Raw genomic sequence first — 26,790 nt, forward strand, 5'->3', positions numbered from 1 at the left:
GAGACCTGATATTTGATTAATATCACCAGGGAGTGTAAAAAGAATCACAGCATTTTGATTCGGCCCTAAGCTAGAATAATAACTATATTGCAAGAAATTACTATAACAGAAAAACCAGCTCGTTATATCTAATACAATTAGTCCTAAACTGAAGCATGGATTATAAAGAATTTCTATATACATGTAATCCACAAATGCAAAATGCCCTTGTGATCGTTACCACCATAATTCAATTAAAAAAGAGAGATTATCTAAGGAATGTCAGAAATATAGCTGCCTGCACTGTGCAACCGAGGCATCGGCTGGACAATAAGGGCACTTGAATGATCTTGTGCTACTTTTTGACAGCTTCATTATCGATTGTTTGCAGAGAACATGCAGACATGGCATCAGCATTGGTGGATTCTCCTCACTTGCTTGCTCTCTACTCACTGGACAAACAAATATCGAGTGGAACTGAAATTCCTTCCCTAGCTCCAGTGGCACCGGGAGCTGTTTCATTGCCTGCCACTCCTGCTTCTTGGCAGCCATTACATTTGCCAGCTTCAAGAGTGTGGGCAGTCCTTCCACTCCGGCTGCTATGGCAACAGTTAATGGACTCTGGTAGGACTGTCCCAAGAGACTGCAGAATTGCCGGGTCAGCTCCTCAGTCATGTTGTCCCAATGAGCAGGAATCAGTAACTCAGCATAAGGGGATTTTTCAAGTTTTCCAGCCCACAAGAGAGAACCCATAAGCTTCTGGATCTCATCCAAGTGGATGGAAGCAAAAGGTGCAAGGTGAGTTCTAGCATAAACGAGTGCATCAGCACGACCTTTCTTTTGCAAGATCTCCACAAACTGTAGACGGTGCAGCTTCAGCTCCAGACTTGTAGAATTTTGCTTGAGAGCTTCACGGTTGGCAGAGATCCACTTAAGTGCAGGCTCGATGTTCTTAATCCTCACGGCCTCAAGTATCTGATACATCTCCAAGAACTGAGATCCTAGGGCAGATGCCTCTGGTTCTCCAGCCTCATTTACTAGGCAATCTCCTAAATCAAACAAGCCTTGCCTGTAAAGGTGACTTGCAATGATCTGATTCAGTATATGGTGGTCGAAATCAACATTTCTATATGCCTTGGATATGTCAGGATTAAATACTTTCTCAAGCAGTTTCAAGTACTTGCTGAGATTTGAGTTTAATTCCTTCTGCGGACCTTCTAATTGGCTTTGCAGACCAATTGCATTCAGCTTGACTTTTAGCTCTGCAAGGATGGATTTCAGATCAATAGGGAAGCTGGTGTCATCAACCGACTGGATTTTTGTTAATGTCTGCTCAATTTCAAGTCCCACTTGATCAATTACTTCTTGGGATTTAGAGCAAGACAACTTTTGCTTCTTGGTGACACGATCAAATGCATCCTTTACAGTACTTAGCTCCATTTCTTATAAAAAATGAGAAGTTCCTGCAGAATGAAGAGGCATCATAATATGAGCCATGCCATGCATTATTCAAAATACACAGAAACACATGGCTATTATGTCAAGAATGTGAGAACCAAAGAGGATAAGAAAAGCACACTTCAAAATTACAATAAGCATGGTATAATTATCTATAATAAATAAATAACAAAATCACATCTTCACTGGATATCTATCTTTTTCACAAGGTTGGGCTCATCTCAAGCTTTCTCGAGATCAGCGCTAAACTATTAAACACTTCTTCAAGTTATTGAGACCAAAACTATTGAATCTCACGGACAGTCTCATACAAACTCAACATTTGAATCTCTTTCACTAACAAACATGCAATAGATTTGGATATGATCAGTCCAAAAGAATTAAACTAGGGGGAGATACAGTGTCATACATGATCCTCCTATTTAGTCTGACTGTAATAAAATATAACGAGAATAAAACATATCTCAACAATACCTATCATGCTTGCTACAAAAAAACAGCTATTGAAAAATAAATTCCTGCAAGGTAAATTGATGAACACGTTTTCCCTTGCTACTACTTACAACACCAAGTAATCTAAAAGTTGATGAGTCATCTGAGTCCTTTCAGAATTCTCTCTGCAGCCTAACCAAGTGTCATTAATAGGCCACGTCGTACACAGATGACAAGGCATCAAGTTTCAAACACATAATACAAGCATCTACTCCATTACAAATTTACAATCCTATGTAAAAAAAAATAAAAAAAAAGTCCACATTTCAACATAATGCTTCTGATAGCATCCAATAAAATAACCATTAATGAATGGCTGTAGTTCCCTGAGTCCCCAGAATCTTAAAACCTACCAAAAGAAACTGTAAGGTTCTCAACCATATATTTAGGCAATTTCTGTTCATCAAAATACCTCCTCCCAATTTTACTCAGAACCCTAGTACAACAAATAAATTCATCGAGAACCAGCATTTCTGATAAGACCCTTTTTTTTTCCAGGCATTCCATCAGCAGAAACTAAATCCCCTCCCGACCAAAGTTGGTTGGGGTTCAAACCAAGACTTCTCGTACCACCACAATAGAATTTAATGGTTGAACGAACTAGCACCCGCAATTAGAAATCCAATAAAACACAAATGATAACAAAAAGTCCATAAATTGAAAAATCAGTTTAATCCTAAACTAAATCATTGCTACAATGTATCAATAAAAAGCCTGAAAAATCCTAAACCAACAAAAATTTAAACCCTGCAATATTGCAAGCACCAAGCAACGAACTATAACGAAATCAAAATTCATTAAAATAGCAAAAAGAAATATAATAAAAAGATAAAGAATTGCAATATCCATGCGATATAAGCTGTTTTTAATGCCAAAAATAAACACAAAACCTAAAACTCAATTTTTTTTTAATTAATTTCCTAAACTATAACACAGAATAAATAACAGAGAACATAAAATTATAAAATTACAAGATGCAATAAGGTAAGAGACTGAGAATTATATTAATTGAAATTCGCAAAGAATTCGTACCGATTTTAGCAGATCGAGATTGGAGCAAGAGTGAGGGAGAAGAATGTTAAGCGGGCGAGAGCTCGGGGAGACGAAAGGCTTCGTACGACACAAACACACATGTCACTTTTGTTATTTAATTGCCCCTCAAGTAGTTTCAAGTAGTCAGATATTTGTGCGAAAAATCATGTCGTACAAATTATGCAAATAGTACGATATGTCATCTATATGATAAATTTATGTACGATAAATCATACAGTGCTTTTTCGGGAATAAATTTTGTACGAGCTGTCATATATATTCCAAATATCTAAATTTTAAGTCATACACATTATTCAGATATTTACGACATGTCATCCGTATTCTCATCCAAGTCCAACCACATGTACTTGAACAAGTCCAAAGCTCAAGAACAGAAGTCTCGCAAAGCACAAATGGGCTTCAACGTTCTGAAAACGTCACCTGTCTCTTGTTCTTCCAGAACCTTCTCCTCAGTCCTCTCTAATCTTAATTTTATCCACTCTCCGACAACTACCAGACTTTTTACAAACCGCTTGAATTCTTTGGCTCCTTCTTTGCTTAAGCTTAAGCCTCTCACTGTCACTGGCACTGGCTGCATTTCATCATCTGGGTTCTATAGGTCGCTGCGTTTTGAGCAGAATAAGCGTAGCTTTCGTGGTGGGGTTGTTCTAGCCGTGGCTTCCGGGCCTGCGTCGGTCAATAAATCGGAGGAGGAGTGGCGCGCTATTCTCTCACCGGAGCAGTTTCGGATTTTGCGCCAAAAGGCCACTGAGTATGTGATTTTTCTTTGGAAATCGGAAATATGAATTTTCTATTTTGAGATGAAAACGGAAATGAATGCTTAAATGATTAAAGATTGGCTGGTACTGGTGAAGGATTTAGCTTGTACTCGAATGGCTTAGCTTTGTTGCATTGGTGTGGTGTGTGAACAAAAAACATGAACAAGAAGCTTAAAAATTTAAGAAACAAGAGAAGCGTTGTGTGAGAAAGTATCTTTGACTGTTTCACATTTTAGATTCAGCTGAAATTTGACCGTTTTGATTATATTTATCAACGTGCTTTACTTTTCTGGAGTTATACAAATCTTCCTTTGCCAGTCTCTTGCGTTCAAAGTTAAGATATTAACATGTATCTGAGTAATTTGGAAGTAGAACAAAGACGTCCTTTCCTTATCTAGGAATATTTATTGGGTATCCCTATGTCAACAAGCTTTTAGCTTTGACTTTTGATATGCGATTGGAAATTTGAAACTCAAACCTTTAGTTGATTATGGGTTTTGCAAACTTGTGATGTTTGTGTAGGTTTTTATATTCCATTTCAGTCAAGCCTATTCCGTAAATTTCCATAATAAGTGGTTTGATTACTTGTAACATAAGGGGGTGATGTGGTGGAGGCATATGCTGTGAGAAGTGAAGCCGTGGAAGTACGAAAGTTGTGTCCATAGTCAGACTAGAAAAAACAGAATACTAAAATGTGGGCTACAGACTACAGTTGCGTGATCTAGTATAAATGGTTATTTTTCTATATTTACAGCAGAAACAGTCATTAATTTGCCAAAACATTACAGGATGGCAAAATGGAGTAATCAGTTAATTAAACAGCGTGCACATTAATTAACTGATTGTTGATATTATTTCTGGGTGGCGTTTGATTGCAGAAGCATACTTTGATTAAGGATGAGGGTGTTTTAGCTGTATTAGTAGATGGGGAGGAGTTGTGTTTGAAATCTAAATATTTCTTTTCTTTTTACCTTTTTTTTTTTTGGTTCTCACATACCAAGTCTGAGGACTAGAGAAATATTGTTTTGCTAATGTATCAACCATCTGCTTCCGTTACAAACTAACTCTAGTTTCGAAGATGGAATGCGAATGCTTATCCTTATCTGAGAATCTAATATTAAAAGCTGCAAAGTTGTTTATTACATTCTTTTAGATGGAGTATTGACGTTGTTTTGGGTCCTTCACAGGTACCCAGACACAGGAGAATATGACAAGCATTTTGAAGAGGGTATCTATAACTGTTCTGCTTGTGGGACTCCACTTTATAAGTCCACAACCAAATTTAACTCTGGTTGCGGCTGGCCAGCTTTTTATGAGGGTCTCCCTGGAGCCATAAATTGCAGTGTAAGCTGCCTCAACTCTTAATCTTTCTCTAATATCCATATTAGTTCGTCTTTAACAACATTGTATCATTTTATCAGCCGGACCCAGATGGTCTGAGGATTGAAATTACTTGCGCAGCATGTGGTGGCCATCTAGGCCATGTTTTCAAAGGTGAAGGGTTTCCCACACCCACAGATGAACGGCATTGCGTGAATAGTATATCCCTCAAGTTTGTTCCAGCTAATTCTGGTTCTTCTATGTGAAGTAAAATTACAATTGTTATTTCAAGAACATCGATTCTGTGTAAAATGTGGTAACCCAGTGATGTAACTCAAATAAAGTTGTGATGCTAGCTCATAGCACTGAGAACTTCTTTCTATACTTTCGGCAAATGTGTTCATTCTCTGTTTCTGCTAATAAAAAATCCTGCGATACTGGCTCGCAATTATATATTTACCATACAGTGTATTAAGGTGCTTGTAGGTTTGTTTTCACTTACCGTCAATGTGTATACTACCTATTCCGGAACAAAACAGAAAAAATATCGTTGATTCAGTGTGTTTATATTATTGGATGGTTGCGATTCTTTGGGTTGCAGAATTTCAAATGAATGATACTGTTGCAGCCTGGTAGCTTCTCAAAATGAAGCAAGGCCGTTGCTCGCCTTGATCATCTGGGAGTGGGTGACAATTGTTGCTCACCGACATTTTGGAGATATTGAAATCAATGTTATAGATATAAATTGTTATGAGGGAGGAACGCGTTTTGATGTCTTTTACTATTCGGCTAGTGCTTTAATTAACAAATTGTTACCCATTTACTTGAGAATTTAAAGTTTTTTCTACTTACAAGCTCCTGTCATTTTAGAACCAACTTATTTATTTAAATTTAACATAATCATGATACATGAAAAACGAATTATCTTGTCAAATAAAATATATGAGTTTGAAACTTGCTGTAACTTTAATTTTGAGAGAAGAACTTGAAATTCGTGTGGGTATGTTTTTTCCTTTTATTTAAGGTAGCTTCCTCCCATTTCATCATAACAGAAGTGTATGTAATATTAAAAAAAAAAAGTAATTTTTTTCGGTAGGAATTTCTAATTTTTTTTTTTTTAAATTCTGGCATTTCAGATTGTAACATTTCCTTCGTGTTGATAATCTGTAGTCCGCGTTTAATATAAATCGACGTGGATTTTTCCACTTGTCGTGACTATGAAGCTCCTTCCCGGATAAACTACAACTCGCTGTAAAGCCCGCCACGTGTACATTAGGATTAAAATAATATCCAGTGGACGTTAAAAGCCAGTTATTGCCCAAACGTTTGCATTTCCACCACAAAACTAAAACTCTGGATTAAAGTCTTTTCCCTCTAAATTCTAAATTTCTCTCTGCATCTCAAATAGTTATAATATAAATTCACGGGTCTATAATGTGTGCTCACTTCTTCTCCTCTTGCTTAATTTAGCTGTTCAATATAAGCAAGCGGCACAAGCACAACACTTGGTTTATTGAAAGGGAGAAAAAAAAAAAAATCTTAACATAGAATAAAAGTCAAATGCCCTTTTGATTTGTTGTTTTTCTTTATTTTAGTTTCTTTAGTTGAGCTACTATGTTGGAAAGCTTAGCTTGTTATCATCACAGCCCTAAGGTAACCGTTCTTGTTCTGTTATTACTGCTAGTTGTTACCCTTTTCTTAGTGATCAGTATACATGTTCAATAATAAATAATAATGGTTTCTTGAATTTTGTTAATGTTTTTTTATTTAAACTTATATATCCATTGGAAAACACAGTGTTGTATCTTAACTTCGTGAGCGAGACAGTAATTGAGGTTGTTATGATTAATTCCAGTGTTAATGTGTGTTTGAAGTAGTAGCCTTCTTCTGTCACATTTTATGAAAATTTGTCATCAATTAATCCCAGATTGTCTTGATAAATTGCAGGTATATGACATCTTTGGACAAACTAGCTTGATCAGAGCGTACGGTCACGATTCTTATGGCGTGCTATATTTGTGCAAGCAGAAAATTCATGTGCAATCCCATGTTGAAAATTACAAGGTTTATCATCGCTCTTTTGCCTTCATAAATAGTTTTGAGGGAAGGAAACTGTTAGCGCCCTCAATATCTGGTTGGAGATGTTTATCTTTCTCCAACAATAATAGACCGCAGACCCGCTGGGAAGGATTCCGGACATATGCTGCAGCTGAAGTTGCTGGTGCCGTTGATGTCATTAATGATTTAGGATTGGATACTTTGACATTTTTAGCTGTGACTGTCATTGTTGTTCCTGTATTCAAGATTGCTAGAGCTAGCCCTGTAAGAATATCACTCACATTTCAATTATTTTCTCATTTCTGTATTTCCTGCCACCTTGGGATTCTTTTTTAAGATTGTGATTGATATCTCAACAATGGTGTTCCTGAATGATAATAAGAATTCTTTGTCGTTCTCAGATACTTGGTTTCTTTTTTGCTGGAATTGTTCTCAATCAGCTTGGCATCATCAGAAACCTTACAGATGTTAAAGTTCTGTCTGAATGGGGAATTCTTTTCTTGGTAAGCACAATTGCTAATTCCGTTAGTGCCACTTATGTTTTGTTCTTCTGCTGGGTTGCTTATCAATCTAATGAGCTAAAATTTATTATTCAATCATTATTGGTGATGTCTCTCATATTGTTACTGGTGTTCCTTTCAGCTGTTTGAGATGGGCTTGGAGCTTTCACTTGCACGCCTGAAGGCCCTTGCAAAATTTGCCTTTGGAATGGGATTGACCCAGGTTTGATTTTAACTATTAAACTGTGATCCAAAAGTTAATAGGCTTTAAAATCTTGTGGATAACACAGTGCACAAAATTTAAGCTGTTTGGCATGATCCTGCACCAACAAGCTGGATGAATTTGTGACAATATCTTAAGAAGTGTTTGCATGTTATTAAATTGCACTTTCACAACTTGGAGGTTAATTTCCATATCTATGTTTGAAAAGCAAACTCAAATGTTTAGCTTTGCTGTCAGAGTTAAGATTATGTTGGTGAGAGGGGGAACTCTCATAGCAGACTGTGAATTTATATCCTTTTCTGACCTTTCATTTTCCTTATTTGTGGAAGGTTGTGTTATCCACTCTTGCTTTCACAGCATTTGAACTTCCTCCTAATGGAGCTGTGGGAACAAGAATCTTGGAGTTTCTTTTCCACTCAAGGTCGGATTTGGTGAGAACACACTTCTATTCATGTTAAAAGTGGTCACATGCATTTTTTTTTCTTTATTCGGTCCCGTATTTGGACTGTGATTTCAGTCTAGTATCTCTTATCCCCTGTTTTTTATATGAATTTTAATCCTCTTAATATTGTTAAACAGCATGGTGAGTGGGCATTCTATTGTGCTTTCATATTTATCCACATATATCCATATTTTTTCTGTTGAAAATTATTGATGAGCCATGCTTTTGTGGGAAGATTATAAATAACTCTGTTTTTAAAGGAGAAACAATGTTAGAGACTGCCTTGGGCCGTTCCTTGGAACAATAATCTATGAAACTTAAGGAGCATGGAATATAAATAATGCCTATTGGGTGAAGCAATGAACGTACTTTCTAATGGATTTATATTAGTCAGCCGCTGGAAATTTTTATATTAGCAAAGTGGTCACAGTAAATTTTTGATTTGTAATTTTCATCGTTCTTTAATCTAACTTTCCAAAAATTCGTTGATTTATGAATCTTGATCCTGATGAATGCTTCTCAAGTCAAAATTAGGAATTATTTACCATTTGAGTGTTTCCAACTGTAGCTTGATATTGAAATATTGTGATGATATTCTTCTTGTGTTTGTTTGTACAAATTGTAATAATTTTTCTCAGGTCAACATCAGAAGCATTGATGAAGCTGTAGTCATTGGTGCTGCTTTATCTTTGTCATCTTCAGCTTTTGTTCTGCAGGTATCCAAATTGCTAATATCTATAAATGATTTTGTAGATCCTACAATAAGCTTTTCTCAAATTGCTATTTAGTGAATTATGAGATTTCCGGGAACTGTATTGGATAGAGCATTGTGGAGCTTATCATGCATGATGTATGTATAGCTTCTTGCAGAGAAAGGCGAGCTCCCAACAAGATTTGGCTCAGCAACTTTGGGAATCCTGCTGCTACAGGTTATATTTATTGCTTTTGCTTTAGCAATTCTTTATAAAATTTCTATTATTTCCTTTGAGGGACTCTCATATGACATCAATAACCCTTTTGGACTTGTGCTGCTCGATATGTGCAGGACATAGCGGTCGTCCCTCTCTTAGTCATACTGCCAGTGTTAGAGAGCCAGGTAAGCGAGAGGTTTTTCTTTCCTAGGAAAAAGCTAAATCTCTATCAAAGATGGACTGGAACATCTCTTAAATGATGAAATGGCTTTTGAATAAAATGCCAATGATAATTTCTGATGTCCTTAAATAACCAAAACTAATTGTTAACTTTGAATATCCATGATAATTTCTTATATGTGTTCTTTTCTTTATCTCTTACGCTCAGTTTATTAACTTTGTGAACTGAGACTATTAGCTGGCATCTTTTCTGTTTTCTTACTCTTTCCCTATTTTCTGTTCTTACTTTCTACTTTTCCCTTCTAGCTGAGACACTTATTACTTTCTCCCCTGATATGTACATGCTTTCATTTTCTTAGTAATTGCTTCATTCATTGTTTCTTTCTATTTTTAAAATAGCAGTACTTTTATGGTTCCAGATCTGGTTTGCACTATGATTCCATTGAGTTAAAATATATATATATATATTAGTCTAAACCATATATACCTCGCAATAATATTTAAGGGAATTGTTCTCACTAACTTTGGTACTATATATTGAACTGGGAATAGCTTTTTATCTAATGAAGGTGATGTAAATCAAGTGTTAAATAAGGGTTCGAGGTGCTTCTGGAAGAAACTTTGGTCACCGGGGGAGCTGTTTTTCTCTCTCCTTTTTTTCCCCTCATGCATTGGTTTTTCAACTTTTTCACAGAATTTAGCAGAAGGGAGTGTCTGGCCAATGCTTGTTAAAGAAAGTTTGAAGGCATTAGCTGGATTAGGTCTACTTTCTCTTGGAGGAAAATATCTTCTTCGGCGAGTTTTTGAGGTGGCAATTTGCTTTCTAGTGAAACTCTTTATTTTCAATTTTTCTGAAGCTATGCTGAACTTATGAAATTTAGGTTGTTGCAGAAGCAAGGAGCTCAGAAGCTTTTGTTGCACTTTGCCTTCTAACTGTTGCAGGGACATCACTTCTTACCCAGAAACTGGGCTTCAGTGACACGGTTTTAACTCTACTCTATGTTGGAAAACATTTTTGGCTGATAGTTCCCAGTCCACATTATAACAGAATTTGATTTCATTGAGCAGCTTGGAGCATTTTTGGCGGGGGCGATATTAGCAGAAACAAATTTCCGGACTCAGATTGAAGCTGATATAAGACCATTTAGAGGCTTACTTCTAGGATTATTTTTTGTGACTACTGGGAGTTCTATTGATATTGAGGTACTTGAAAATTATGTGAAGTTATGTTTCCTTGGATCTATATTTCAATGAAGCATATGGCTTTGTTTTTTCAATTTGATACGCGTTAATACTTCTGAAATAGCATATTCACTAATAATTCTTGTCTGCATTTCTTCCATTATTCTTCTTTTCCTGTGCAGCTTCTTTTCCGAGAGTGGCCAAATGTACTTGCGCTCCTGGCAGGTTTAATCATCATCAAGACACTGATCATATCAGCAATAGGTCCCCGTGTAGGCCTCACTCTGCAAGAAAGTGTGAGAATAGGATTGCTTCTATCTCAAGGAGGCGAGTTTGCCTTCGTAGTATTTTCTCTAGCTAACAGGTCAGTCATAAATTCCACCATTTTGCTTCGATAAGGCAGTTTAACATACAAGATTTGCCTCTGGTCATAAAATCTCATTCCTTGTCGGAAACAGGCTGGGGGTGCTACCACTTGAGCTTAACAAGCTGCTCATAATTGTTGTTGTACTGTCAATGGCTCTGACTCCATTGCTTAATGAAATTGGAAGATGGGCTGCTGATTTCATTGATGACAAGTTTGCCTCAGAGGATGTATGTTCTTACATTAAGATTCACTTTGCAGTTTAATTAGAAATGATGTTTGAATTAAGTTTTTGTGCCATGGGTGTTTATACAGTGTATCTCCATCCGGTTTCAACTTTCTCAATTTGATTATTTGCATTTTTGTGACTTTCAAGTAGAGTGCTAAATGAATGTTACAATAAATGTTGATGAAATTGTAAAAATTGTTTTCAATAACTCTGATCATATCTAGTTCATTGGTTTCATTTCATAAATAGATGTTTTTGGAATCTTGGCACTTCTGTTGTCAAAGTACATGTGCATCTGTCATACTTGACACACAAGCATACATACTCAATATGTATTTTTTTTAAATTTATTTCTTCTGAATTAGTATTGTTGATATATATTTACATACGAATTTTTCTCAGAAAGTTGAAGAGATGGTGAACTATGAGGGTAGTGAGCCTGTTGTTATTGTTGGATTTGGACAAATGGGCCAGGTATGTTAGTCAAAAAGTTACTTTGCAGTGAGAACTATCATTTTCTTTAAGCTGAAAATTTTGTTGTCTTGTGCTCTTATTTTGTGCATGCAGGTCCTCGCGAATTTGTTGTCTGCCCCACTGGCTTCTGGATCAGATGGCAATACTGTTGGATGGCCTTTTGTGGCTTTTGATCTGAATCCTTCCGTAGTCAAGGTCAGGAAGAGTTGTATGTTTCAACTATTGTATTTCAATTTTGGCATTTTTATTTATAGAATTCTAATTTTATGTAAAATGTTAATATGATCAACAAGGGTCTGATGTCAGAAGAAGAGAGTATATGCCATCTTTTATCGTACAAATATGTTCTTTAGTTATTTTTCACATCTTTACTTCCATCGTATGATTCAGTGTCAGTTAGTAGTTTATTCAAAGTGATGACACTAACATTTATTCACCATTGCATTTTCAGGAATCTAGAAAACTGGGGTTTCCCATTCTGTATGGGGATGCGTCACGTCCAGCAGTTTTGCTGTCTGCTGGCATCACTTCTCCAAAAGCTGTCATGATCATGTACACGGATAAGAAGAGGACAATTGAGGCAGTTCAAAGGCTTCGGCTTGCTTTCCCAGCAGTAAGGCTTTCTTTCCTTTGTGTGTATGTGTGTGTGTTTGTGTGTTTTGCATGTGTCAGTGAGTCTGTAATTTGGACAATCAATTACAGTATCATGTCTTTATGAGCAATGCTGCAAGTAATGAAAATTAACATGAAAATGAAACTACGCCATAGTTCATTTCTTCATAAGTCATATGACATGAATGATATGAAGTATGTCCTTATATTGGTTTATGTAAAATAAATTTTATCTTTTTATTTATTTTAAATTTGTGCATCTTTTATTTCCTGGTTGGTGTTAGTAATCTAAGGTTAATAATATTAATCTCATCAGATTCCCATTTATGCTCGAGCTCAAGACATGATGCATCTTTTGGATTTGAAGAAAGCAGGAGCTACAGATGCCATTCTGGAAAACGCAGAGGTATTAAAAGATCATAATAATTACTTTCTTCATATTTGTCTTATAGCCAGCTTTTCTCCCCATTTGGCTAGGTCACCCTGACCAGGTATACCTTTCTATGCATGCAGACAAGTTTACAACTTGGCTCTAAGCTTTTGAAAGGGTTCGGTGTCATGTCCGATGATGTCACTTTTCTGCGTCAGCTTGTTCGAAACTCCATGGAGATACAGGCTCAAGAAGTGCTTAGTCAAAAAGATGATCAAGAATTTGATATTATGAAGCCATTGCAGGTACATGCTTGTCCATATTAAGATTTCCAACTATTTTGATTGATCATTCACCAGAGAAACTTAGAGACTCCTCCAATGCATGCAAGAGATTTGTCTATATTAGTAATTTTCCATTCTACATGCATAGAACTAGAGTCTAGAACTTCCTAATTTGCAGTAGTTTCCTGCTGAAGCATTTGTTGTGTTTTCTGGTGACTTGATAGACAGTTAAATTTTGCTGAATGAATTACCGGTTTTGCTTTTAAGGTAAGAGTAGCAGATATAGTTGAGACTGAAAAAACAATCCCATCAACCTCAAATGATGATAAGTTATCTAGAGAGGACAACACAGATACTGCTGGTGAAGATGCGAAAGGTGTACTATACTGTGAACTAAATGGAACGAACAATTTTCTGGATCAAACTAAAGGTGCTGGGGAAATGAATACGGTAAATCCATCAATGCCTTTGATAACAACCACCGAGGAATCTTGAGAAGAGAAGTGATCGAAGTTATCGTGTATTCTTAAACATTTTGCTCCCTGCAGCAAAGCCATTCAAAAATTTGTTTGACTATAGCACATAGCTTGGATAGAAGATACCTAAAGTTTATGCAACCGCTGCATGGACTGGTCTCTTTTTTAACAACAGCATAGACATTCAAATAGTATTGATTCTTTTTTAGCCGCACGCCAATAAACATTATTGTATTTCCTGTAAACAGTTGATTGATGTAACAGGGTTTCTGGCTTTTTAATCTTTATTTTAAATTTGCATATTCATTTGTGAAGTTGTAGAAGCAAGAAGCTCTTCATTTGATTTAGAAGTTTTGTTAGAATTGTGATGATGTCAGCCGCTGCTGCAATTTTTTTTTTTCTGTTAAAAGAAATTTTGTTAACATAATCTCTGGGGGTGGATGTGGGAGTGTTCAGAGAAAGAAAATGACATTAAAGGAAGGAAAGGCAATGTCAGATTTCAGAAGCCAAGCAGTCGCAGTGTGCGTATTCGCAAAATTCTATTGGATTATTGCCTCATAAACTAAATATTACTAAAACGACTCGGTTTGACTTTGATAAAATTATCCTAAAACGTTACATCAATTTGGGGGGTAAATGTGTGTGAGGATTTCATAAATGTCGTAGTTTAATGAGGGTAGAATGGGCATTTTACAAGTAAGAATCCCGATTACAATAGGAATCCTATATGTTGAAAACTGCCTTGGCCTCCTTGCGCAAGGAATCCGTATTACTACAGGATTTCATAACACCTCCTCTAGTCTGTATATATAGGCTGGCCAGGTTAAGAAATGTGGCCTTCCTTTGTTTGTGTACAAAAAATACAATGACGTCGAACTCCAGCCTCGGATGGTCTTCAATTTGCAGCTATGGATGTTTCTTCGGAAAATCTCAACCTTCAGTTGCACACAGAGTACTGGAAAGCAAAGCCAAAAGGCTGCAGCTTATGAATTCGAGTAGAGCACCGAACAGAACCGATCATAATCATATGCTTGTTGTTCGCAGGCCAAAAGCACATGAACTTAAGGCCTCCAGGGATTACTCTTCCATATTACTTTCCGTTTTTGATGGTGTAACAAAGAAGCCGAAGCCATTGGATGAATGTCAGCGGAAGAGTTGTGAACTTGGAAGGACAAAGCTGCCGATGCCAAGAAACAAGGTTCCTGATCAGCACATTAAAATGCCGCCAAAGCTCGTTAAGTCTACCGTGATTCCAAGATCTGATCAGGCTTCTTGTTCAACATCTTTGATTGCCAAAACCATAAAGCGGAAATCAGAAGAGAAAATTGATGATTCTGTGCAACTGAAGAAGGAAAAAGTGACCCAAAACAGGCTAACATCTTCTGATCACGTGCATAAAGCGGCAGCTTCTTTGTCAAAACAGGGGAAGCAACTTCAAGAACCCACTAAAGCTGAGGCAAAGGCGAATGTGAATCGTGTGGTGCCTCGCAAAGTACTCCAGCCTTCTTCGCAGAACAAGAACAAGGAGCTAAATGAGGCGGCTACTAAAGCTGCTCCCTCGTCAAAACTGAATAGGCCTCCTCCGACAAAGCAACACATGGGACCGAAGCAAAAGCCGGCTGACAAGGCAAAATCTTTTTCATCAACTCATGAAGTTGACACGTCATACATCTCCTCTTTGTGTCAAAATTTATTCAGGCGTAATCATCATAAGAAGGAAGTGCATCGTGATGATGATGATGACTGCATGGTTTCCAGTTTCAGTGAGATCCTGAAAGAAGAGAGAAGAAGTGAAAAACTCGCAAGGAAAGAGGATCAAATAGAGCTGTTACGGCTTCAACGCGAGGAGAGGGACGAGAAGCTTAGAGGACAAGCAAAGAAGCAGCAGAAGCTACAGTAGAATTTATTGAGACCTACCCGTCCAAATTTTTTTTTTTTTCTGAATCTTGTTCATTTTCACCACGATGGCTTTAGAAGTCACATACGGCTCTGAAATCATATGTATATACAAATTTCATTAATTACATTTATCGTATGAACAAACAAGTTACTTATAAGTCTTTCTCATACATATTGGTCTCGGAAGAATACTTAATATTTAATTAGGTGATTTAAAGAATTAATCCACAAAAAAATAACGAAATAAAACAAATTCAGAAGGTTATGATTCTAAATAAAAAAAAAAGAAATAATAAAATGGTGAAATAGAGAAGAAAAACCAATTATTTATTCTTTTTTTTTTCATGCGTTGTGTGTGTTGAAAGTTGGAAACACTGAAAGCTTAATATTTTTTGTTATAAATTGAGGATAAAAATCTCATCAGTTTTGCGCGTGATAATATAGACTTGTAAATAACATATGTCAACACTAATAAGATTTTGTGGAAAAAAAATAAAATTATTTGTTTTAATTTTACATAAATCATAGCAATCAAGAAAAATTAATAATTACAAGTTTCCAAATTCATTCTGGTGGAAACTTGTAAAACAAATCATTAATATTCTTTAACCGCGTTAAGGACGTAAATTGAAAAAAAGAAAAAAGAAAAAGCGATTATGGTTTATGGAGGAGTAAAGTGTTGCATTCTCAGAACAGTTTTTATCTAAAGGCATTGTAATTTGTAAATACACGCTTTCTTTATTTCCAAGTAACTTACTTCATAACATCACTCACTGGACACTCTATAAGCGCCAAAACTCTGCCTCTTTAATAATTCTTGCTCAATTTTCTGTTCTCTCACCTTCACGCATCGATCATTCACTGTGGTTTTTCAGTGAGCATTTTTTCATAACTCTTTTTACGTCTGGGTTTTAAGAATTTTTTTTTTTCAATTAGGTTTTTGTACTGGGTTGAGTTTTGTAATGTGCTAGTATTAGAGTTTCTTGAAGCGTTGAAGTGTTTTCTTCACTTCCAGAAAGCACTAAAGCAGTTTTGGTATTTGACTACTGTCTCAGTTGTATTTTGATAATCAAAAAGGCATCTCAACTTCTTTATTGATTCAGAAAGAGTTACCTTTTCTGAGGATAAAAATGCCCATCAAGTGATTCTTCAAGAAAGTCGCTTTAATTTTTCCTTTTTTTTTCAGTTTTATTTGAAACTCGAATCATGAAAGCACTTCAAATTCTTTTCTAATTTGAATATTGTTAGCTTTTTAAAATAATTAAGAATACCCATTCGGTGATTCTTCAGGAAAAACATTTTTGAGGTACTTTTTATAATAATCCCTGACAATGTCATTCAAAGATTTCATTAGTTCATGCTTTTCGTTAACTAGAGATTTGCTCTTCAAGTTTGTTCAATTTGCCGTTTACTGCTTGCATTTTGTTTTTTTGCATGTTGTTTTATTCAATTATTTAAGTATAAAGGTTTCTTGATTTCCAGGTTTTAAGGAATTGGAAAAGTAGTGATTTTGAATTGAATTTGGTGGGAGATTAAACACTGGCAAATGGCGGCTATGAGTGCAACTGTTGTGGATGTAAAGCTTGAAAGAAAGGAGTCGCAATTCCTGGAATTCAGGAAGCAATTGAAAGAACATTTTCGAGAGGAATTGAGAAAGGAATCGGGTTCTCTTTGCAGAAGTACCCGGGAAAAGAAGAAACTGCCTTATGACAAGTGAGTGATTAAGGTTTCTTTTCTAATTTCTATCCATTATCTGATGTTAGGTTCGCTTGAGTCTGTTACCAAATGTGACGTGACATTAAACACGTCTGTTACCAATCTCAGCCTTCTATTGCACAAAGATTACTACAAAGCAAAGGAACATTAGAGGTTCAGCAATCAGCAGCATTAAGGCTTACGAATTCGACAGCAGCTTCAAAAGCCAAGCCTGTCGTGCTTATTCGGAGACCAAAACCTCATGAACTCTAGGTCTCCCGGGATTACTCTTCTATACTTTCTGATGGTACAGAATATATCACTTCTCTATCTGGTGTGCAAAGTGCTTTCTCAAGCTCTATAACAAAGAAGCATTTGGATGAAACAAAAGGGAGTTGTGAACCGGAAAGGAAAAAGCTGATGCTAAACCAACTTCATTCTTCAAGAGATAAGGTCCCTGATAAGCAGAAAACTGCCCAGTCAAAGTCCGAAGCTTGCAATGCGGAACTGATGCCAAAGCTGGTTAAGTTTACTACAAAATATCGCACTCCTGATGGGCAGAAAGCTTCGTCTTCAAGGTCTTTGATTGCCAGAAAGCAGAAATCAAAAGAGAAAATTGATTGGGTGGAACTTAAGAAGGCAAAACGGATGCCAAACAAGCTGCAATCTTCTTTGAAAGTTCAGGCTCCTGATATGCATAATGCTTCAATTTCAAGGACTCTATCTGTAACCATCCGACAACCAGAGCAGGGGAAGGAACTTCATGCACCTAACAAGGCAAATGCAATGCCGAGCAAACGCCAGTCTTCTTCACAGCACAAGACTCTTTCAAAGCAACAGGTCCACCCCCCGTCATTTATTCAGAGACATGCTACATTTATGCTTCTATTTCTTTTCCGTTACATTTAATTATGCATTTCCAGGTTCTGATTATTTCTAATCTCCAGATTAAACCGCCAACGCAAGAGCCTTGTTATGGCGACGAAGTTGACATGTCATACATTTCCTCCTTGTGCCAAAATTTATTCAGGTATGATTTCATTCCCTTTGGTTTTGAACTCATTTTTCCACTTTCTGTGAACAAGTTAGTTCTGTCATCTATGGCTTCATTTCATTCAAATCATAGCTATATGATTTGAATGAAACGAATTGAATTATACTATTATCCTATTGGATCACACTCATGTAATGAATTGAATTATAATTTTCTCCAGGCGTAGCCACGCAAAGCAAGTACTTGACGATCATGATCTCAATGGTGACTGCAGAGTTTCCAGTCTCAGTGACATCCTAAGAGAAGAGAGAAAAAGGTAAAGAGGGTCGCTCAAAACAACTGTAAATGGTTACTATTATATATAATATTTGGCACTTTCCAGCCTTAATTGATAATGTCAAAAATAATTTTGCTTCTTTCACAGTCTCTCTATGAATCATTTATGTGCGCATTTGGATTCTAATTCAACGTTTGTATCTCTTGACAGTGCAAAACTTGCAAGGAAGGAGGATCAAATTGAACAATTACGAGAAGAGACAGAGGAGAAGCTTAGAAGACAAGGAAAGAAGCAGAAGCTAAACCAGAACTGAGACAATTTCAAAATTTTCCTGCAAGCAGATTGTTCCTGAAGCTCTCACTCGTCTGCCTTTTTGAAAAGTGTATATACATTACCATCACAACTGCTGGTATATATATAGAAGCACTGCATCATGTAAGTAACATGGTTGGTATCATTAATAGAAATGTTAATCACTTTTATTTTACAGTGATGATGTTACTTAAGAAGATGTGTAAAGCGACATTTGAAAAGTGCAATAAAAGAATTGTTTTTTTTTTATTATTACATGATACTATTGTTTAAACTACAACTCATATTATATGAGACTATAACTAATATTTACAAATCAGATTATTACTGGGACCAACTTACATCAATACTAATAGAACTCTGCCCAGATTTTTAACCCTCATAAATATTCGAGAAATATCTACTCCTCACTCTTGAGTAAGAAAAAAGATTATCTTTATTCAATTTTAATTAAGGAAAGAAATACCCTTACCGTATATTTATGAGGGTTCAAACTGCTCTGCTCTCCACACCCTGACAACTCGGCCCAAGGCCGAGTGGCCAAAAGAATTGTTATTATACACTAGTAATGAAATGTTTTTGTTATCGACGTACGCAGACTTGTATTCAGTTTGTCAAAAATACCCATATTGACTTCCAAGTTCAGTGATTAGCGAGAGCCAACAATATTGCTTCTCTTAGGCAAGGCAAGAGCCAGATAGTGAAACGTGATGATCATAGATTGATGATCACTCCAAGTACAAACAAAATGATAGCAATATTTTTAACAGTAGTAAAATATTATCTTCGAAAATAAGATTAGGATAAACAGTTCAAGGGGCATATTCAATTTAATTGAACTGAACTGAAACGTTATCCGAAATATGAAATCTAAACGTAATCTAATCATTGATATCCTCTTAAGAAAAAAAAAGAAAAATTCTAATTTTATGATCATAAATATCTTTTTGTAATTCACGTGTCGCAATCAGACGATGGAAGCAGTTGGAGATACAATTACAATTAGATGTATACGATTGATAATCTAAGTACAGGACGTTGGTAAAATATAGGACTACGGTTGCGGTACAGAATCTCAACTTATTTTACGGGACTACGCATAAAATTCCAAAAGATGATTTTGTCAAAAAGCGCTTTTACCACCCGCAGAAAGTAACCTATAAAAAAGCTGAAGGCGTTGGGTGGTTTCTTCAACCATCAGTCTTCATATCAACCACCGTTCAAGTATCATAACAATAAGCGTATTAAGTAAGCTTTTTGTAATGGCGAAAAAGGAAGCGAAAGAAGAGGAAAAAGCTGCTGCGTCTTTAGCGGAACCAAGAACAAACCCATCCGTGGAGGACACAGGGATGGTGAGAAACTCACTCACATTATCACCTCCAAAGCCATCATGGTTCACACCCGGAAGGTACCTTTTTTCTTTTTTTGGGCGTTAATGGTGGTTTTGAGTTTTCGTGTTTGGTGCTTGTTTGGCTGCTGAGAAAATGTGGGAAGAAAAATTGAGGGAATGAGAGAGAAAGAAAACGGGAAGGTTGGTTCCTCGTGACTTTTTGTTTCGGTAGTTTTTTTTTGGGTTTCCGGGGGAATTGGGTTTGTTTCAGTTAAATGAAGTTTAATTTAGTTGAGTTATAAGTGAACAGCAGAAGTGGAATACTTCGCATTCAGTTGAATTCAACTAGAATTTGTTTGAATTCCAATCTAATGATTAGTTGCATTGTGTTATAAGCCAAGTTGTTTACAACCCAAGGCAAGATTGGCCTGATTATTCTAACAATGACCCTTTAAAGGGGGAGACATATACAGTAGCAGCACAATGGCTGTTGCTTCCGTTTTGGGGTATAAGAAGAAGGGTTACATGTTGTGTGACTGTGGAGTCGATTGTGTTGTTGTTTCTAAGTGTTGCTAATTAATTGAGACACTGGGCTAGGACATGAAAGATTCGGTTCTTTCTTGGGGTTTGTAAGTTATAACTGACTTTGCCATTCTTCTCAGGCTTCTAGTTATTTTCTGTTTCATCAACTTGTTGAATTATGTGGATCGAGGAACAATTGCAAGCAATGGTGTGAATGGAAGCCCCAAAAATTGCTCTGCAAATGGTACTTGCACTCCTGGTACCGGAATACAGTAAGATTTACTTGGTATTTTCATTTGAATTTGTAGAGTTAATCTGCATTTTATAGTGCATGACTGCCTTATATGTCCTCCTTCAACTAGTCAACTCAAGCTCAGCTATCTGTACATGTGCGCTACATTCGCATGTCTCAGATCTTACTGGAATATGCAATTTTTTTAACCAATGTTTGGTTTACTGCGACTTACAGGGGGGATTTTGACTTAAACAACTTTCAGGATGGTGTTCTGTCATCTGCTTTTATGGTTGGACTTCTTGTGGCTTCTCCAATCTTTGCTTCCTTAGCAAGAAGGTAATGACATTTATAAGGTGCATTGTTGTCAACCCGTATTCCCAAGTGAGAGGCATTGTTGTCATATGTTCTTGTATCTTGATGTGGGCTCTAGTGTAATCATGTAGCGAATCTTAGTCCTAGAGTGAATATAGTTTGCCAGGTTCATAAGAATTGGAATGATAACTTTTTGGGATTTTTTCTCAGCTTTTGAAGTATTTTCCAAATGTTGAATTCTGATTTACTATTACGGTTTTTTGGTTGAATCCTTATATGCTCATGAAACTTTGCAGTGTAAATCCATTTAGACTCATTGGAGTTGGATTAACAGTTTGGACACTTGCTGTAGTTGGCTGTGGTTTTTCATTTAGTTTCTGGATGATTGCAATCTGCCGGATGTAAGCTATTAACGTATCCATTTTCCTTTCTTCTTGTTATTACCGAGGAGCAGTTTTAAAATATTCACTAGATCTTTTATTGATTGTCTTCAGGTTGGTTGGAGTAGGTGAGGCTTCATTTATAAGTCTCGCAGCACCATTTATTGATGATAACGCTCCAGTTGCAAAGGTTTTTTTTCCCCGTGAAATTTACCAATGAAACAGTAGCTGTTTATGTTTAACTTCAGGGGGTTAATTTTGAATAAAATTTAATTATGGATGAAGTCATGTAATCTTCATCAAGAACTTCTATTTTAGTAACTTTTTTATTTTTATAGGAACTTAACAACATTGTATTATTTCATCCATAGTTTTCTGCTAGATGAAGGGCAGATTGCCATTCATCTAAATATGGACTAAGCACAAATGCTTTTCTAGCTCAATTGTTCACTCTTCATAGGGGTGAAAAAAGCACTCTCTTGGGTTATTTCATCATATCTTTCTCTAAAATCAGTCACATAAGATTTTAGATTTTGGACTTTAGAACTAACATGCTGTAGACTTGGTCCTCTGATTACAATGCAAAATGTGCGGAGTTCCCAAGTTTCTAAAACTTTAGAGTTATGATATTGTAGTCAACTACAAATATACGTTGTGAAAATTACTTGTTTACATGAAGAGCCATGGCCAATCCTTAGTTTTCTCTACTTCTGCTCTTGGTGTATGCTCTGGCCTGTTAGATTTTATATTGTTCCCTATACCTGCAACACATGACTTGGAGCAGACTGTAGGAGTGATTGAAGTTTGTTCATGCTTTGCAAAGGAGTATTCTATAGGAGTGAGAGAGAATCCAAACTTCTACTGAAGGGAGTCTTCTTTATATTATTTTACATTTTCAATTTCCTTTTGGTGTGGCAAGTTGAGTTACCCATCTTAGTTTCAAATTTGAAGAATATAAGCCCATCTTAGAAGTGATGCATTTGGAAGGAGTGAACAAAAAAGTTTCTGTTTAGTGTATCTTTGGATTTCTAATTTCTCTTGTCGATGTGATAAACTAATTCAAGATCTTTCAAAACTTAAGCCCTCTTCAAAATCTTAATGGCTTCTCATTCTGATATAATATCAATTTCTGCATTCATTTTTGACAATCAGAGTGGTCGTTTTCTATTTACTTTCTTCATCTGTATAACCTGTGTCTTATGCCCTGCATTTGCTTCAGAAAACTGCGTGGCTTGGAGTATTTTACATGTGTTTACCCTCTGGTTATGCGATCGGCTATGTTTATGGTGGCTGGGTAAGTTTTTTATTTTTCTTTTCTTTGTTCAAGTATGATTAATACAGTTCTTCTCAAACATTCTAAACAACTTTAGCTTTTCTTACAACTCTCCAGGTGATCATTTTGTAGCATTTTGTATCGTTCATATTTTCTGTTGATCATCATTTGTTCTTGTTGCCCTTTCAGAATGCTTTTTCTTGTCTTTATAAGGATTAAAATACAATCATCTTCCCCATTTTTTTTCCTTAATAGGTTGGTCATTATAACTGGCGCTATGCATTCTGGGGTGAGGCAATACTGATGTTTCCATTTGCTGTCCTAGGTTTTGTAATGAAGCCTTTGCAGCTGAAAGGTGCATGTTTTTTACATTCAGATTTTTCTTGATCTGGCAGGCATCTTCCAGCTATTTCTAAATAATTTCTGGATACAGGTTTTGCTCCTGCAGAATCAAAAAAGGCATTCACAGATATAGAGATAGCTTTTCCAGAAGCCCAAGGTGACACTCATTGCAGTAGTGAAGAATGACAGTTAAATATAATTTGCAGATTAGCTTCTTTTATCTCAACTAGAAGCCGTAGGTTTATGATGGGTTGATTAGTTTTTTGATGCCTTACAAATATCTCATTGTAGAAAATTGGTGTACAGTGAAATAGTGTATTTGTTAGTTTTCTGAGTTTATGATGATGCAGATAGGGGAGAACGGGATGACAAAAACCTCAATAAAGATTCAAGATCCAGGTGAGGCTATAAACCTTGAATTGCGTGATTTTTATAGTCTATGATTGCATTTCCAAGTATTTGTTTGTATTGACTTGAGTTTCATGGCAGAAGTTCTACCATGATACAGTATTAAGTGTGGAACTGTCCTTAATCATTGGGTTTTGTAGAAAGATAAAAATTCGAAACAACTAACCCAACATCTTCTTGTTGATCTAATTGTTGACTTTAATAAGTTTTTGTGATCTGAATTATATAATCACTCCATGTAATTCTAGATTCGATAACATTTGATATATTTGTACTTAGAAAATGTTGATTATATTTTGCTGCATGTTCCAGGTTTAAAGCTACATCGAATAATGTGAATCAGTTCGTAAGATTCTTTAAAGACATGAAAGTGCTTTTGAGGGATAAGGTTTTCGTTGTCAACGTTCTAGGTACTTTTTTTCAGTCTTCTTTTCATAAGATTCTTTAGGTGGCTTATTTTCGCATTCTGTTATATGGATTCTCTCAGAAAAATCAGTTACTGATAGCAAGTTGCAGATAGAACTTTTTTGCTCACAAATTTCATTTTGGGTTATCCAGGATGTACTAATCTCCATAGCTGTATTGCTCTACTATGTCACTGCATGTAAAATATTTTGAGAATATAGGTGGCTGTTTGCAGGTTATATAGCATACAATTTCGTCATAGGGGCATACTCGTATTGGGGGCCTAAAGCTGGTAAAAACATTTATAACATGGTAAGCTTTTTACCTTTCATGTGACATCAAAGCTTTCATATCATTTAAAATATGAATGTTCTGTTATGATCTCAAATGTTTGCATATATTGATTGAGTTTTTAATTGAACTAAAGCTCCATAGCACCTGATCTTTTGCAGAACAATGCAGATATGATCTTTGGAGGAATTACTGTTGTGTGTGGCGTACTCGGTACACTAGCAGGAGGTTTTGTTCTGGATTTCATAGATTCGACAATCTGTAATGCTTTTAAGGTAAATGCTCAAGCATTTAAAATTTTTCCTTCTTCATATACTTCTTTGTCAATTACTTCATGCATTATATTTTTCCCGGTTGGGCAGTTGGTCATATGGGAATAACAAAAACTGGTTCTTTTTTGCAGCTTCTTTCCACAGCAACATTTTTGGGGGCAGCATTTTGTTTCAGTGCTTTTTGTTTAAAGAGCATGTATGCTTTTCTTGCTCTTTTCGCCGTTGGTGAACTATTAGTCTTTGCCACTCAGGTGTATTTTTTTCTCCCAAGCTGAAAAACACTTGTCTTTACCAATATGAGCCTCTAGTTAATTTTGCTACTGCAGTTATTACATGCTTTTCATTCACTATGAAGAAAATACAATGCATTAATCTTATGAACAGTGAGATTATGTGTTCTGCTAGTATATAAGTTTTATTTTCAATGACTTCAAATGGCAATCTTGGATTGGAATTTCCCAAGCTTTGCCTTCCAAGAACTGAAACACTTAAAATTCATGTTATTGTAACTCTATTGATAAACAGTTGTCTCATTTGCAGGGTCCTGTAAATTTCATATGTCTCCACTGTGTTAAACCAAGTATCCGACCACTCTCTATGGCTATCTCGACTGTGAGCATTCATATCTTTGGAGACGTTCCTTCCTCACCACTTGTTGGGGTCCTTCAGGTTTGCGTTCATAGTCCTTGTCTTTACAGTTAACTGAAATTGGTATAGATGATGGTAGAATGTTGTGTTCCCATAAGAGTTTAAGTTTCTGAAGCTGTAAGATTTTCTATTCTTTGCATTGGTGCGTTTACATGTTTCAAATGTCTCTATGATGGATTAACTTTGCGGATGTTCATGGCAGGACCGAGTTAACAATTGGAGGGAGACTGCTCTTATTCTAACAGCTATTTTGTTTCCAGCGGCTGCAATTTGGTTTATTGGTAGGTGCTTGTTTGATACTTTCTTGCGTGGAACAATTTAACTCTCTCCCTGTTAGGTTGCAGAACTTTAATGACATTTTTTTTTTCTTACCTTGAAATCCAGTGGCCACGTAATCATTCTAACAGTTGTCTAACGTAACAGGAATATTTCTGCACAGTGTGGATAAATTTAGTGAAGATAATGAGGATAAAGTCAGCAGGATCGAAAGATCGAAGACAACTCCTTTGCTTGAAGATGAGAAAGCGGAAACAACACAAGCTTGTGCAGAACCATAAATTTTCTTAATAACTTTTTTGTTTTTGTTTCTTTTTTCCTTTTTGAGGCATTATTTCTTGAGTGTATAGGTTAGATGTTCTTTTCTTCTTAGGTTCTAATTTTACTTCTGATGTAAGTAATGTTTTATAGAAAAGAAAGTGCGAGACTCTGTTCTTGGAGCAATTTGCAGATCAATGTTTTAAAGAATAACAGTTACGGAAATTTGTACAAATAGCCCAAGTTACTCAATTTACAAAAGCACCTACTAAGCAAATTGGGTTGATTTTGTAACTCCCCTTTTAAGTGCCATGTCATTTGTCACTTCGATTAGAATTTAGATATTTTTCGTCTACTATAAACTCGATCAAAAAAAGAGTAAGGGATTAAGTCCGACACGTGTCAGACACGTGTCTAAAGCGAGTCTCCTCCTTCCCACAACTTAAACAACTGTGGTGGTAGTATTATGAAAACCAGGTTCCCTTGAGCCCACGGAGACTCCATTTGCCAAAGGCAGGATTCAATTCAAACGTGAGATAAGAAGTTTAAAGAACCATCACCATTAGGAAAAACCATTATAATCCATCAGCTATCTGTATATTTATATGCTAAAAACCAAAGGCAATCGGGCCCATAGATTCTTTTGCTTGTTTTGCAAAAGCTGTCTCTTTTCCCTTTATTTCAGATTATAAGCAGCAAACAACAACGTTCTCACTCCTCACTAGATCATTTTTATACGAAAAGCCTTCTTCTTTTCTTTTTCTTCCAAATCAGAACTAATCAATACGCTCTTGTTTTTGTTTTGTTTCAATGGCACCAACAGCAGCAATGTTAACATTGTGTTACCATAACAGTTACAAGCCTTCTTCTTCTTCATCGCCAACTTTTCCTTCTTGTTCGAGGCCACATGCTATAGCAGCAGCAGCAGCATCTTCTCTGGTGATTAAAGTTTCAGCAGCCAAATGGGTATCACAAGGCTATGCCATACTCAAAGGAAGAACTGAGGGCAAAGAATCATCTGCTGTTGTTGATCTGGATTCCTCTTCTTTTGCTCTGGAAAAGAGTTTTGAAGAAGCCCTTCAACTCAGTTGCTGGTGAAGTAGAAGCACCAAGCATCAGTGTTTTGAGTTTTCCCAATCATCATCAAATGTGTATACATAAGAAATCTGATCCTTTCTTTCTGTACATAACCATTAATCTTTTTTTCAGATACGTTAACCATTATCAAAGTCTCTCTTTTTTTCTTTTCTTTTTTTAAAATCAAATACCCTATTTGTTTTGTGCAAATATTAGGTG

General features: G+C 36.1%; 5 protein-coding genes across 6 annotated transcripts; 4 read left to right on the forward strand and 1 right to left on the reverse strand.

The window, feature by feature from the left end:
• Window positions 1–103: 103 nt before the first annotated feature.
• Window positions 104–3,121, reverse strand: LOC102619036 (protein RMD5 homolog). 2 transcript variants are annotated; one of them, XM_006486729.4, is made up of 2 exons: window positions 2,962–3,121; window positions 104–1,442 (listed from the first exon to the last, which is right to left on the reverse strand). In XM_006486729.4, the coding sequence occupies exon 2, from the start codon at window positions 1,417–1,419 to the stop codon at window positions 262–264; it is 1,158 nt and encodes a 385-aa protein (XP_006486792.1). In that variant the 5' UTR covers window positions 1,420–1,442; window positions 2,962–3,121; the 3' UTR covers window positions 104–261. The 2 variants fall into 2 exon arrangements, with proteins under 2 accessions (XP_006486792.1, XP_052287927.1); XM_052431967.1 differs by having other exon boundaries at window positions 104–1,511; window positions 2,962–3,073.
• A 154-nt stretch (window positions 3,122–3,275) lies between these two features.
• On the forward strand, window positions 3,276–5,519 carry LOC102619922 (peptide methionine sulfoxide reductase B5-like). The gene is made up of 3 exons (XM_015532813.3): window positions 3,276–3,733; window positions 4,928–5,084; window positions 5,162–5,519. The coding sequence occupies exons 1-3, from the start codon at window positions 3,291–3,293 to the stop codon at window positions 5,324–5,326; spliced, it is 765 nt and encodes a 254-aa protein (XP_015388299.3). The 5' UTR covers window positions 3,276–3,290; the 3' UTR covers window positions 5,327–5,519.
• An 866-nt stretch (window positions 5,520–6,385) lies between these two features.
• Window positions 6,386–13,652, forward strand: LOC102620197 (K(+) efflux antiporter 3, chloroplastic). Its single transcript, XM_006486732.4, has 19 exons — window positions 6,386–6,713; window positions 7,008–7,382; window positions 7,520–7,621; window positions 7,761–7,841; window positions 8,171–8,272; window positions 8,922–8,999; window positions 9,144–9,212; window positions 9,329–9,379; window positions 10,069–10,182; window positions 10,256–10,357; window positions 10,443–10,577; window positions 10,739–10,920; window positions 11,015–11,150; window positions 11,552–11,623; window positions 11,717–11,818; window positions 12,075–12,236; window positions 12,552–12,641; window positions 12,749–12,910; window positions 13,157–13,652. Exons 1-19 carry the CDS (start codon window positions 6,675–6,677, stop codon window positions 13,382–13,384), a joined length of 2,382 nt encoding a protein of 793 aa, XP_006486795.2. The 5' UTR covers window positions 6,386–6,674; the 3' UTR covers window positions 13,385–13,652.
• Window positions 13,653–14,230: 578 nt separating this feature from the next.
• LOC112499254 (uncharacterized) lies at window positions 14,231–15,265 on the forward strand. Its single transcript, XM_025102020.2, has one exon. It carries the CDS (start codon window positions 14,231–14,233, stop codon window positions 15,263–15,265), a length of 1,035 nt encoding a protein of 344 aa, XP_024957788.2.
• Window positions 15,266–19,536: 4,271 nt separating this feature from the next.
• Window positions 19,537–26,723, forward strand: LOC102620485 (probable sphingolipid transporter spinster homolog 2). The gene is made up of 16 exons (XM_006486733.4): window positions 19,537–19,950; window positions 20,535–20,666; window positions 20,864–20,965; window positions 21,238–21,342; window positions 21,436–21,511; window positions 22,541–22,615; window positions 22,850–22,949; window positions 23,028–23,093; window positions 23,287–23,335; window positions 23,657–23,754; window positions 23,985–24,061; window positions 24,202–24,315; window positions 24,444–24,563; window positions 24,853–24,981; window positions 25,163–25,241; window positions 25,384–26,723. Exons 1-16 carry the CDS (start codon window positions 19,805–19,807, stop codon window positions 25,515–25,517), a joined length of 1,602 nt encoding a protein of 533 aa, XP_006486796.2. The 5' UTR covers window positions 19,537–19,804; the 3' UTR covers window positions 25,518–26,723.
• The last annotated feature ends 67 nt before the right edge of the window (window positions 26,724–26,790 follow it).

The sequence above is a fragment of the Citrus sinensis genome, chromosome 8 (assembly GCF_022201045.2).
Source record: "Citrus sinensis cultivar Valencia sweet orange chromosome 8, DVS_A1.0, whole genome shotgun sequence".
NCBI lineage: Eukaryota > Viridiplantae > Streptophyta > Magnoliopsida > Sapindales > Rutaceae > Citrus > Citrus sinensis.